This window comes from Diceros bicornis, chromosome 10 (assembly GCF_020826845.1).
Source record: "Diceros bicornis minor isolate mBicDic1 chromosome 10, mDicBic1.mat.cur, whole genome shotgun sequence".
Taxonomy (NCBI): Eukaryota; Metazoa; Chordata; class Mammalia; order Perissodactyla; family Rhinocerotidae; genus Diceros; species Diceros bicornis.
Window position 1 is genome coordinate 58,455,803 of NC_080749.1, and position 12,493 is coordinate 58,468,295.

The following is a 12,493-nucleotide window of genomic DNA, read 5'->3' on the forward strand; positions in this document are numbered from 1 at the left end:
CCAATTACTGAAAAAGATATTTGAGAGTGTCTTAATACTATGTTGATTTTAGATTGGCACTGAATGGAAGAGCTAAAACTATGCGTACCAAAAAGGCGTGAAGCTGCTTGCTCATCTAAACAGATTGTAACATTGGGGCAAAGGAAAAGTTAGATAGTCCACATATAAAAACCTAGAATTAATAATTTTCTCGTGAAATCAATAGCATATTGCTGAAGATATGTACGAATGGCATATGTACACATTTTAAAATTTAGATATAATCGATATTTATATATATTGCTCATATACTTTAAATTGAGCCAAATTGAGCAAAAGCAAACCCAAAAGGAACACAAATATAGGTTATACTAGTGCCACGTTGGAGCATTTTCAAATTATGGAGTTTTATTCTTTATGCTTTTATTCTTGATTCTACATTAATTTACACCTACTTATATTTTTCAGTCTCCAATTAAATCAAAAGCTCCTTGGACTCAGTAATGTATCTTCTAATTTTTAAGTCTCACAGTGACAATAATAATAATATAATAAAGGTTACCATTTGTTAAGTTCTTACTAGATGCTAGGTATTGTGATAAGTAGCTATCTTCTCACATTAACCTTGCCAAAAACTCCCATGAGATTAGTACTAATGCTCTCTTTGTTAATAAAGAGGAAACAAAGGTGTAGGTTAATTTGCCAAGTTTACAAACGAGTAGCAGAGCCAAGTTCTGAATCCAAGAATACCTTTTGCCAAAGCCCCCGGCTTGCCTTGCAGAGTGGAGGTAGAGGCATGGTGGTTAACGGCACATTGCCTTGAGGTCTATCTGCCTCCCAAGCTGCCTGGCTCTACGGTCTTGGCACGTTACTTGGCATTCCTCGTCCCAATTTAGTTGTTATTATAGCACCCAGCAATTTATAAAGTAGAAATTCAAAAACTTTTCCTAAGAACCTTCCAACTTCCCTCAGGTACCTCCAAACTGCACAAAAAAGCCCTTTTGGGAAACATACTCCTGTTGCTCTAACAGACGAATAAATCAACAGGCATTGGACATAACTGAAATAAGATGTATATCTGATTTTCAGTACTGGTCCTCAATGGCTTCTGATAGGTGACACTGTGCTGTGACTACTAGCATTTCAGGCTATTATAGTTAAAATAGTGCTTTCTTTCTTCAACAAATCTGCTGAAATGTCTACATGTCAAGCAGGGTTGGCAATTGAAATGAATAGTGTAGATGAATAGTACACCTTTTTGGGAAAATAATAATTTGGAGTATTGAATTTTAACACTACTGAACCTTATTGAAGGATTGTCACAGTTTACCTTCAGCTTCATTTCATTTAATCTGTGTGCTGCTTTCATTTACCAAACATCCATAGCCTTCTGGGAGAACTGGGAAATCTGTGATTTGAGCTAAAATTACTTAAGGCAAGGAACACAGAAGCATAACAGAAGTTCCTATCATTTTCTGGTGACTCATTTAAACCACAACAATCAGTAAGGCAGAATATTCTCTTCTCACTTTCAAAGGCATTTTGGGCATTCAGCTGCCATATTCAGAGAAATTCATTAATCTGTTAACCAGCAGCATAGGAGACAACACAATGTAGTAGAAAGAACTCTGACCTCAAGGTGAAGAAACATTGAGCTAATCCAAGCTCTGCCACTAACCAGATGTGTCTCGCTGGACAAGTCACTTCTCCTGTCTCCCTCAGTTTCCTTTTCTGTAAAATAAGAGGATTTCTGTGCTTGAAATTTAAAATTTTAAGAATTGGTGCAGTGCAAAGACAAAAATATTTATCTAGGTGGGATCCCAGGAGTTCTTAAAGTGCTACATAAAGAGCCAAAGTAATGTCCAGGTACTTCTTTTTGCTTCCTTGAAGTTTAGACATTATTAAATCTTTGACAAAAACTCTTTGATCTAGAACAAGTTTTCTCAAACAAGAGACTGCCAAACTATTTCAAGTAGCAGGGAAAATATAGCAAGGGAAAAAGAGATCCTAACTTTCAGAGTCCCTTTTTCTGTCCAAAACTAGGGTAAGATTAACCCCACCCTGTTGCGTGTGCAACTACAGACACGGAAAGGAATAGAAAATGACAGCACTGAACTATCATGTCCCTGGGGGTAAGAACACACCTGTTACCATCTTCCACATTGAGACATTTAGGAAAGTGGGGATTCCAGCTCCTACCATCAGGCGAAGACGTTCTTGACTCCCTTCCCCTCTCCTCAGCTGTGTCTTTCCTTCCTGCTGCAGCATCAGCCTGGAGGAGCCATAGAACTGGACAGAGCAGAAGACAAGCAGAAGCATCTCCGGCAGCGGGAAAGATGATGCCTGATCGTAGCCTTTCACAGCCCCTGTGGGCTTGCTCTGGCCACTACAGGCCATGCTTCATGAACGGGCTGTACATTCTGTGTTGTCTCTCTTCGACACAGCATGGAGAGTGATTAAGAAGCTGGTTTCAATCCTAATTACACCACTTACTTGTTGTGTGTCTTAGTCTCTGGGGCTGGGCTTCCTCTTCTTAAAAATAGGGATTATAATACCTCACTAGGTTATGCTACCATTGCTGCTACAGCTGCAGCTAATAATGAAGAAAAAGACATGGAGGCCTGATATAATATGGAGACTTGAGACATGTCTGAGTTGTGGGCCCATGTCTGAGAAACGTCTGGCAGCCTGGATTTGTCAGGAGTCTGCTTGCATGAGACACGGAGGAGCCTCCTGGGAAATAATTCCTCCTAAGGGAACAGAGGGCAGGACGATAAGCTCAGCCCTGTGACAGTGCCTCAACTGTCAGAGGGGAGGGAGTGATTAGTAGGATATCCTGTTTGTTGACATTCATAATTGTAGCTGACTTGGCCTCCATATGCTTATGTTTGATTCCTAAAATAAAGAAAGATATGAGTAAAGTCTGCAAAGCTGGTTACATTCAGGGGATGAAAATTCTTCACTCCCAGGGTAACGGTGGTTTCCAACCACGATGGAGTATTCTGTAGGAGGCAGCCTAGCGGTAGCCATCTGAGGGACGTTGCCTTCATAAGGCTCAGAATGTTTAAGGAAAATAAAAAGACTTGTTTATGAGCACATGTCAACCATCACCCTGGGGCTTCCCAAACGGAAGGGCCTGAAGGGTTGAAGTATCAAGGGTGGCTGAGAGGTAGAAAAATATGATTTGTTACTACAGTAGAAGCTCTCTTAATAACCTCCACTTAAGCCACTTGTACAATAAAATGATGACTTCTGTAAAAAATACTGACATATCTGTGGCATGCTGCGAGGGTATGGCTAGGAAACCAGTACTCCTGCAGATACTTCAGATTTTTTTTTTATTACATAAACCAAAAAAAGAAAAAAAGAAAAAACATGAAAAGAGGAAAAGAATTGTTTTATTTTTTTCCAGGAAAATTAAGCTGAAATCCAGAGAGTTTGATAAAATTGTGTCATCAAAAAGAAAGACCTCTCAAGATAGATATGGGTAAAACAATTGTAAAAAATTGGAGAAAAATCATAAAGGCCTAGAGGAATTCTAGATTTCTTCAGAAGCACCTTTTAACTCTAGCTCCATTTTAAATCAAACTAAATTATCAATCATAGATAATGCATTATGGGGTTGTTTATATAAGGAGAACAAAGTTAGTAGATCCACAAACACTTGCCCAACAAGAAAAGATTGTCCAATGAATGTACATCTATATTTTTAATTAAAATATAATGTTTAAGATGTGTATGTAATATTTTGAAATAATTCACTATTTTAATAAATTTTGGGCTTAACTAAGCAATTATTAGTCCTGATCATATGAGATAAGAAGCCTTCTTCTATAGTACTGGGACCCTATTTTTGACCTAACCTAGTACAGTCGCATCTTCCAGGTTTCACAGAGTACACAATAACTTTAAAATAACATTTATTTTACTTAAAGAACTGTAGTTGGATAACTGCTTCAACTCTTGGAAATTAAAATGTTAACTTTGAAAATTGAATACAATATTTAGTGTCCAGTTTTTTCCAACAAACATTCCTGAAACTACATCCTTCGGGGTATTTTTGCAAACAGAGGCAGATTCACTCATTGATGTCTGCTTACACAGTAAAATTTCAAGGATTCCTTGAAGACCCTCTGTCCCCTAAATATACCCTCCACCAGCTTGTAGGTGTCTACAATGCTCTAGTTGATATTATTTTCTTTATTGCTTTCTGAGAGCAGTTTTTCCTATAGTGAGAACTAAAGGCCAGAGAACCCTCTAACCCTCACAGGGGACAAGAGAGAAAACGGCAAAGAGCAAAGGGCCTACGAATGTCAATTATATTCTCCCAGTTTCCTAATGTTCCCTAAAGCTTGATAAAATCAAATATTTTCCTAAGCATCTGACTACCATGGAACAACTTACAGAAGCACTATTCTGAGGAACATCGCTAGTGTTATGCTTACTTTTTGAACCACATTTTCCTTATCTCACAGTGGGGACAATGGTACATACCAAACCAGGTAGTCATGTAAAATAAAGATGCTACATACGAAGGTGTCTAATACAGGGAGCCACTCCATAAATGTTAGCTTCGTGTCCCTGCGTGAGTCATTTTTTTCATCAGTAATAAATAGATGTTTTATTAAACTGCTAGCTGAACAGAAAATCGACTGTTGTCTCTAGAATTATTTTGTTTGGAAACAAATATTCTACGTGTGACTATTTTATTAAAAAGATGGAGTCTACTATCTTCTTATGGAAATTTAGAAGAAATTTCTCTGTTGTGTTTTCATTTTTATCCTTTATTATATGTTTTTATTTTTTGCTTAATACTTTGTGTTATGCAAAAAGAACCAGGCAAATATTCTTTAACTAGCTCTTCAGTGGCTCTAGAACATTCCCTCAGAGAAGTCTTTCTCAAGTTAATGCTTTCTCCTCCGTTGTCACAGTCCATGCATTAAAAGCTGACCAGCTGTGTACAATTAAAGTCAGTGAGAAGAGTGACTACAAACATAATTTCTAGTGAGTTAAGCATGAGACGTCACTAGGTGACAACACTGCCACACCTCAATTCTTGTGAGGCAGTGTTTTCTTGTTTCTTCAGAGTTTTGTGAGAATCTTCACTCTAAAACTAACTAATGAAAGCAAACCATGTCTGGAGCCATAAACAAAACATTCACTTTTAGCCTTCTAAGATTATTTCAGAAATTTGAGAATGTCATGCAGACAGAGCCTTTGGGAGTCACCTCTCAATGCCCCCATGGCTCCACCTGACCCTGTGGCTGCATCCACCCTGTGAAACTTCTCAAAGAAGGAGTTTCCTTCTTCTACGTAAAGGAGCACTTGCTGTCATCATCCACCCTGGAACTTCAGTGGTTTCCTTAAATTTAGTACTCTGAGGTGGCGAAAACAAAATTCATTTATTCTATTATTGCTTTCTAAACTCTGTAGATTTAAAGCAAATCCCTCTCTACCTTTGTATTTCCAGAGCTGGGCTGGCTTCCTGGGCATGTAACCTGTAAATTCACAAAACACCCCATGCTTGGATGAGTCCTGAGCTTGGTTTAATGCTCTACTGTCACAGGCTTAAATTCTTAATAATTTTTGAAAAGGGGCCTGGCATTTTCATTTGGCACTGGGCCTTACAAATTATGTAGCCAGCCCTGCTACAGAGTCTGAATTGTCTAGGTCTATTCTCATGTGGAAGCTCATTTTCTCTTCACTGTCTGTGGCTTTGAGATTAAGGCTAGAATTAATGTTGGAAGTCACAAGGAGAGCCAAGCTGAGGTTCACAGAGATCAGCTGTGGAAAATCTTTTCCTATGACAAATGTATGGGCAGCAAGAGACACACATTGAAATTAGAGCTTCTGAAACCTTCTTGAGGTCTTCTGTAGCCCCATTATTTTTCCCTTGCTCCAGACTAACCAGAGTCTTCCAGATGCACCAAGGTTAGTTTGTTATCTGTACGTAAAAACGTATCCCTTCTGCTTGCCAAATTCCAGTATGATATCTCAGAGAGGACAGCAAAATGGGCTTGCTGCTGAACTCTGGTGAGCTCAGAGTGGGATTCAGTTGTTTTGCACAGCATCCTGTTAAGTGGTCCTCAATACCCATCATACAGTCTACAGCAATCAATAGGCTTAGTGCCTCTATTGCATCAGAAAATACATAAGAATGACAACATGAGCAATTCACTCTGCTTCAAGAAAGATAAGCAATTCACCAGAGACGTGGAATGCTGTTTCCTAAAGCAGTATCAATTCTTGACGTGGTTATGAGGACAATTCTTGACGTGGTTATGAGGAAAAGCTATTTGTCACAGCACAGAATGAATGAAGTTCAGAGGAATACTCTGCCCTGGGCTAAATCTTCCTAACACACCCTGAGGCAAGCTACAAATAAGAAAGGAAATGAAGGCTCATTTCCTCTGTAAAGCAGAGGACGTTTTTCTGTGAATTCCCTTATGTACAAATTAGGGGTTTATGGCATTTACACTGTGGGGAAATGGATCCACTAACTGATCCACTGGGGCCAAAATCCTAATAATTATACTTAGGCACTGGTAAAGTTCTTCATTATAGTTGATAAATTTCTCCACTTTGAGAGAGAGAAGGTTTCCTGGTTGGCAGGTCACAAACTGTTTTGTTTCCTTGAATAGTGTTATTTGTCCTGTGCATTCTTGGTGAGTCATTGCCCCTGGTCTGAAATTCCTTTGACCTTAGACTTAGGAGTATCTATCTAAATACCAGGAGTCCACTGGAATCCTCCAGCTCCACCCCATGCCAGAAAGACAGGGTGGATCAACGACACATTATGGTCAAGCCTGAATGTAGTCAGAGATTACCATCATATCCCAGTAGCTGGAGGTCCTTATATTTCCCCAAATCTGCATTGCAGAGCAGACAGACAAACAAAAACGTTTGAGAATTCTCAGCTCATCACCTCGTCTGCCCAGGAGACTTTTATTCAGGTCCCAATGTTTCCTATCAGTTGTCTCAAATCCTTTAAGGAACAAGATGAAGAAGGAGGGAGGGAAGCAGGAGAGAGAGAGAGAGAGAATTGACTGTGTGGCATTTTGATCCAACCTAAAATCCAACCTAAAATATACGCTACTGCAGTTTTAGCATATATATATATATATATATATATATATATCTCAAATAAAAAATAAGCAAAAACTGACGTTCTTTCTCTCGTGAATCTCACCCTAGTACCAATGAAGATAGGTGGGGATAGGAGTGAAGTTAACCTAGTACAAACTACACATGGTTAGTAATCATGCCCTCATCTCAAAAGGAACCATGAATTATTCCAATCAAATAGCTGCTTAGTCAATGAGAATTCACTTGTATCTTGAATTTTCTGCATCTCAGATGTTGCAATTCCACCTTTAATGTCACAATAGTGACACTCACTTTTGCCTTTTAAATAATGTGGTTGATCAATAACAGAACTTATAATTTTTACCTTAAAAGTTTATAGCAGTAATTTTCAGAGTTACAAGTTCCTGGGGAGATAGTTTGAAAAACTCTTTAAAATGTAATATAGTTTTATATTTGGAAATGGAAATAGATGTTCTGTTTCCATAAAACAAACCACAGAAGGTCTCATCAGACAGCATCTTCTCGGCCAGTCAAGATACGGCTCTTGTAGATTCTTAGAAGGGCATGAGTTTTTAAATGCTGCAAAACATCTATCCAAAGGAAGAGCATGATTTTCTTCCTGTAAGTTTTCTGAGTTTCGTTCTTACTTGGGTATGTATTAGAGAGGGTGGGAAGGACATTTGGGCCATAATAAAATCTCCTATTCTCAGCTTCAGACCGCACAGAAGACCCTAACTAAAGTCCTAACCCTTCTCTAAATAACACACTTAACACTTATAGTAAAACTCATTTATAATAATTTGCTTGGAGGTGTATCTGATAACCTCTTAGAGGTTTCCCCATTATAATACTAAACAATATTTCACTGTTTTTCTAATTCTAAAATAATATGCCTGACATAATCTTGTTAAAAATAATATGAGAAAAGCTATAGATCAATCTCATTTATCAAGTGCTAACTGAACCCAACAATATATCAAAATAATAATACACTACCAAACAGGATTCATCCTAGAAGCAAAAGCAATACAAACCCAAAGTTAACAAGTTTCCAAACAGCACATAAATTAATAAAGTGGAAAGTAAAAATTGCCCAGAATTAGGATGGAGGTTAAGGTTGGAACAAGATTCCAGGGTATCTGCTGGCTTTAATTCTGCCAAAATTCCTGCATCAAAAACACTTGAATCAAAATGTTCTATGCAGACAGATGATAAAGAGAAGTTATTAAAATATTCCCATCATTCATATCATTTGCCTCTTCAATGAACATCTGCCTCCTACTTACTCTTAACCCACTTCCATCAACATTTCTATTTCATATAGTTCTTAAGAGTACATTCCATATAGAGCTTTATTCCAATGATTCATTTTATTCTTAAGTACATTGTGTTACCTATCAAAAATCAATGATCACCAGTAGATAGTTAAATAATTCTAGCACTCTTTTAAGGTTCTTGAACCAAGCAGGCTACTGAGTTACACAACAAATTTTGAAGATTCCTCAGTTTGACATAATATAACCTTGATCTATCCAAACATCAGCTTAAGAGGGTCAGAACTATGCCAGCCTAGAATCTTCACCCTAGCATTCTGATGTGATTCCAGCATGACTGAGTTTGTCACAGAACATGACAATATTTACTTTACTTCAATATTGGCTACAGAACAGAGAGTCTTTTTTATCTTTTCATTCTCAACTCTCGTAGCTGAAATATATAGATGATTCTCCACAAAGCCTTTTTACTGTGGAAGCAGGAACATTGTAGGTTCCAACATCTGTGAGAAGACAGGCAAGGCAGCACTTGGGAGACACATTATACCACTGACATACTAATTGCTCCTCACACTCCTCAACCAGGATTTTCCTACCCATAAAATGGCGCTGTGTGGTGTTGTCCACTAAAGAACCTCAGAGTTGAATGGGTCCACCCCTGCTGTCTGACCCTTTGCCAATAGGCAATCAAACATGTGCAAGGTATAGAGTAAGGTCCAGAAATGCTGGAGTTTGAAGACACAGATTCAACTCTCAGCTCTGTCGTTTTCTAATTGTGTAACCTGGAGCAAATCATTTAAAATCTCTGAACCTCTTTTTGTTTTTCAGCTGTAAAATGAGAGTTTTAACAAAACAATTTCTGAGGTATCTTTGCTTTCTATGATTTTCATACATTCAGAGCAGATTGTTCTTAATTTTCCATGAGGATTTATGGGTAAGATTTTCATGTTGCCTTTATCTCTTTAACGAATTCATTGTGCATCAGACGTGAAGTACTCTGATTTCATTGTTATGATCTTCCCTTCCCTACTGATCAGTTAGCTGTATATTCTGACATATTCAATGGCATCATTTCTACAATTAACCCAATGGATACTCTTTGCTTTGAGCTCTCCTTTTTGTAAGTAATGGGAATAGTCAAAGCACTGTTTGCAAAAAATGACAAGCCAGGAAGAAGGAGAGGGAAGAATACTGACCTCCCAATTCCACTGTTAACTTCTTGCTAGACAAGACAGACTGCAGTTACCTCACCTATCATAAAAAATTTAACAATTGTCTTACTTATCTCATAAGCATATTGACAGAATCATATGAGTTAATAAATGTGTGAATGTGCACCTGTAAACTTTGATGTTATTATCATGAGTGATGTTTCCAATAGCTTCTAAGATAGTAAATGTAACGAACTGTATACCTGGTATGTATTCTACCACCTTCCAGCTGACTATCTTTCTAAATATAGCACCAGACCCACAGGTCTATCTGTTGGATGAGCTCCTGGCCTTTAGAGCCCATAACAAGTGCAGTACAAACACTCTACATCATTGAACCATGAAGAGCAGAGAGTATTTTTCCAAAGTATTTTTCTGGGAATAATTATGAAGGATCATCTTCCAGGTGAATGGCTGTGACCTTGTACTTCCACCACAAATAGAACAGTGTTTTATATACTGGTCCTAGTGAAGATGTAATTTCAAGAAGGAGAATGACTTATTATTCTGTGCACGGCAGGAGGAACAATAACCCTTGCTTAACCCAATGATCTGTGCATAATCTTCCCCCTGGCAACAATTTGAAGACAAGAAAAGAAGAAGTTTGGTTTCCAGTTTTCTTTTACTTAAGAAATCCAAGCTGCAGACCAGACATTTGCCATAATTTGTACAGTTTTGCTGTTTTTATCTGTAAGGGTCTTGAAAGCATAAAACAACGGAAAGATCCATGGCAACAAGCCACAAGCATCAAGATCAAATCTTAAAACAATGGACATCTGGATCCATAGCAAAACGAATTTATTTTCAGTCTCAAAGACATGATTATTCCTGTCACCCTGTCTCAGAGGTTAAAAGAATAAGAACAGCAAAACCCCCATCCTGTGTCATGATTATCCTAATCATGAAGATATCATGTCAAACTACCAAGTTGAGATTTTAAAATAAACTTAGAGTCAAACATTGAAAAGGAGAAATGGTCACTTAAAGGTTCATCAAGGACTGTGATTCTCTGTCTTCATGACAGGGGAGAATAATTCAAGGCTTATTTTGAAGTCTCATCCTGCATTTGGAACCAGAAAGTTGGACAAAATACCTAGAACAAATTTCAATTATATTAAACCACAAGTACTATTGAGAAATAATGTTAAGTAAAATTGATGTCAGTATTAAATGGTTCACAAAATTAATCAGAAACACTTTTTTTTTAAGAGACAGAAAGAAAACAGATATGGATAGGTTTTTGGAAACAAAGTATACCAAAAAAACCAAGCACTGAAGATGAAATTAAGACTTCCCAGATGTTATGGTGGACACAATTACTTAGTAGTGTTACTAAACACTGGGTGGCATCCTTAAAGAAAATGTATTGATTTCCCAGTCACTTATTATATGCTATAGACAGCAATTCTTCCAAAACACCAAACACACTTTTCAGACAAACAAAGCATGTTTTGGCCTTCTGATGGTGTCAATTAATTCTAGTGAGGAATCATTTTAAATTCTCTCCAGCGAGAGAGTTTCATTATTGCATTTTAGTTTCATTTAAACCCCTTTTCAAAAACTGTGTCTAATAGACCTTCAGAGCATCTCTGGGCAGCTCTAACTTACATAACCTCATTTTTCAAAACTGTTCATTACTTTCTCCCCCTCTTAACATGCTCTCACTCCAGCTCAGGGCCTCCCTGCGGGGACTTTGCTGCCTGGTTTGGTAATATAGTAGCGCCTACCTTTGAGACTCTTTCTCATTTCTAAATGGAGTGTGCAGAATATGAAGGGGGTGGGGGCAATGCTCCTTAATGTTTTTGATTGGCAATGGAATCAGAATCTGCCAGTGAAAATAGCCTACAATCACATCTAGCCAGGATATTATCCAGGGCACATGTGGGAGAAATAAAAGGAAATAATGGAAAATGACAAAAAGAAATGGTTTCATTTCTACCTCCAATACAGAAAAGAAGAAAAAGAAAAAATAAATATCCAAGTATATTTTAAAAATCAATATATTGTTAAAAATAAAAATTACAAAGCATGCTACAAAGTCATTTTATATTCTATTTGAAATTCTCCAACAAGGAATATAATATAGCTTCATTTAAGCAGCATACTCATAATTTTGCTCAACATGGAAAAAAACTCTCTAAGTAGGCTGCAGGGTAATTTACACTGGAACACCTTACTTCTCTGCTCAGTGAAATTGAACACCATTTGCAAATTATGACTTGAAGTACAGCTTCTTAAAGCAAAAGAAAGCTACAGTTAGACAGATCCTCACCTCCTTTTCATCCTCAGGAGGAAAAAAAATACATTAAAACCCATAAATTTAAAATGTTTTGTTAATTGTCAATGAAAACACAAAACAATAATAAAAGGAAAATATTAAATTATCTACTTTATAGTTGTATGTGTTCAAAGTTATCAATTATTTTTTTAATAATTCGTTAACTCTTCAGCCTGTTAGTTTTTCTGTTTTTCTTATAGACGTAAAGCTCAAACTTGGTTACAGATATTTATGAAAGGCTGAAATGCCACCAGGCAATGTAATTTAAAAATGTTTTGCTCAGTCATACACTCACCCCAAAATTTATTAAATACGTAGAATCTCAAATTTTATTTAACCACCTATATATGTGTATCGGGTAAAACATGATCTATGTGGTCATGAGTCCCTGAAGTGAAGACGACCCAACAGAAAAATAATAAACACCCACCAAGCATCCCCACGTGCCATGAGGAGACAGACAGGCAGAGACGATGCCCAGCTCTGCCACGTACAAGCCAAGTCATTCTGGACACATTATTAAAACCTCTCAAATTCGGTTTTCCCATCCATAAACTGAGGGTGATAATAATTACCCATGGGGTTGTTGGTAATTAAGTGAGATAACTATGCAAAGCACCTATCACAGAATAGGCACTTAAGTAATGGTGTCCGCTATTTTCTAG

General features: G+C 37.4%; 1 protein-coding gene across 1 annotated transcript in view; it reads right to left on the reverse strand.

Annotated features, from left to right (window-relative positions):
* Window positions 1-2,543: 2,543 nt before the first annotated feature.
* Window positions 2,544-12,493, reverse strand: part of LOC131410455 (dual 3',5'-cyclic-AMP and -GMP phosphodiesterase 11A-like) — an 82,157-nt gene continuing 72,207 nt past the window's right edge. Inside the window, exon 3 of the mRNA XM_058548595.1 lies at window positions 2,544-2,729. Coding sequence (XP_058404578.1) covers window positions 2,544-2,729 — 186 coding nt within the window. The remainder of the gene's footprint in view (window positions 2,730-12,493) is intronic.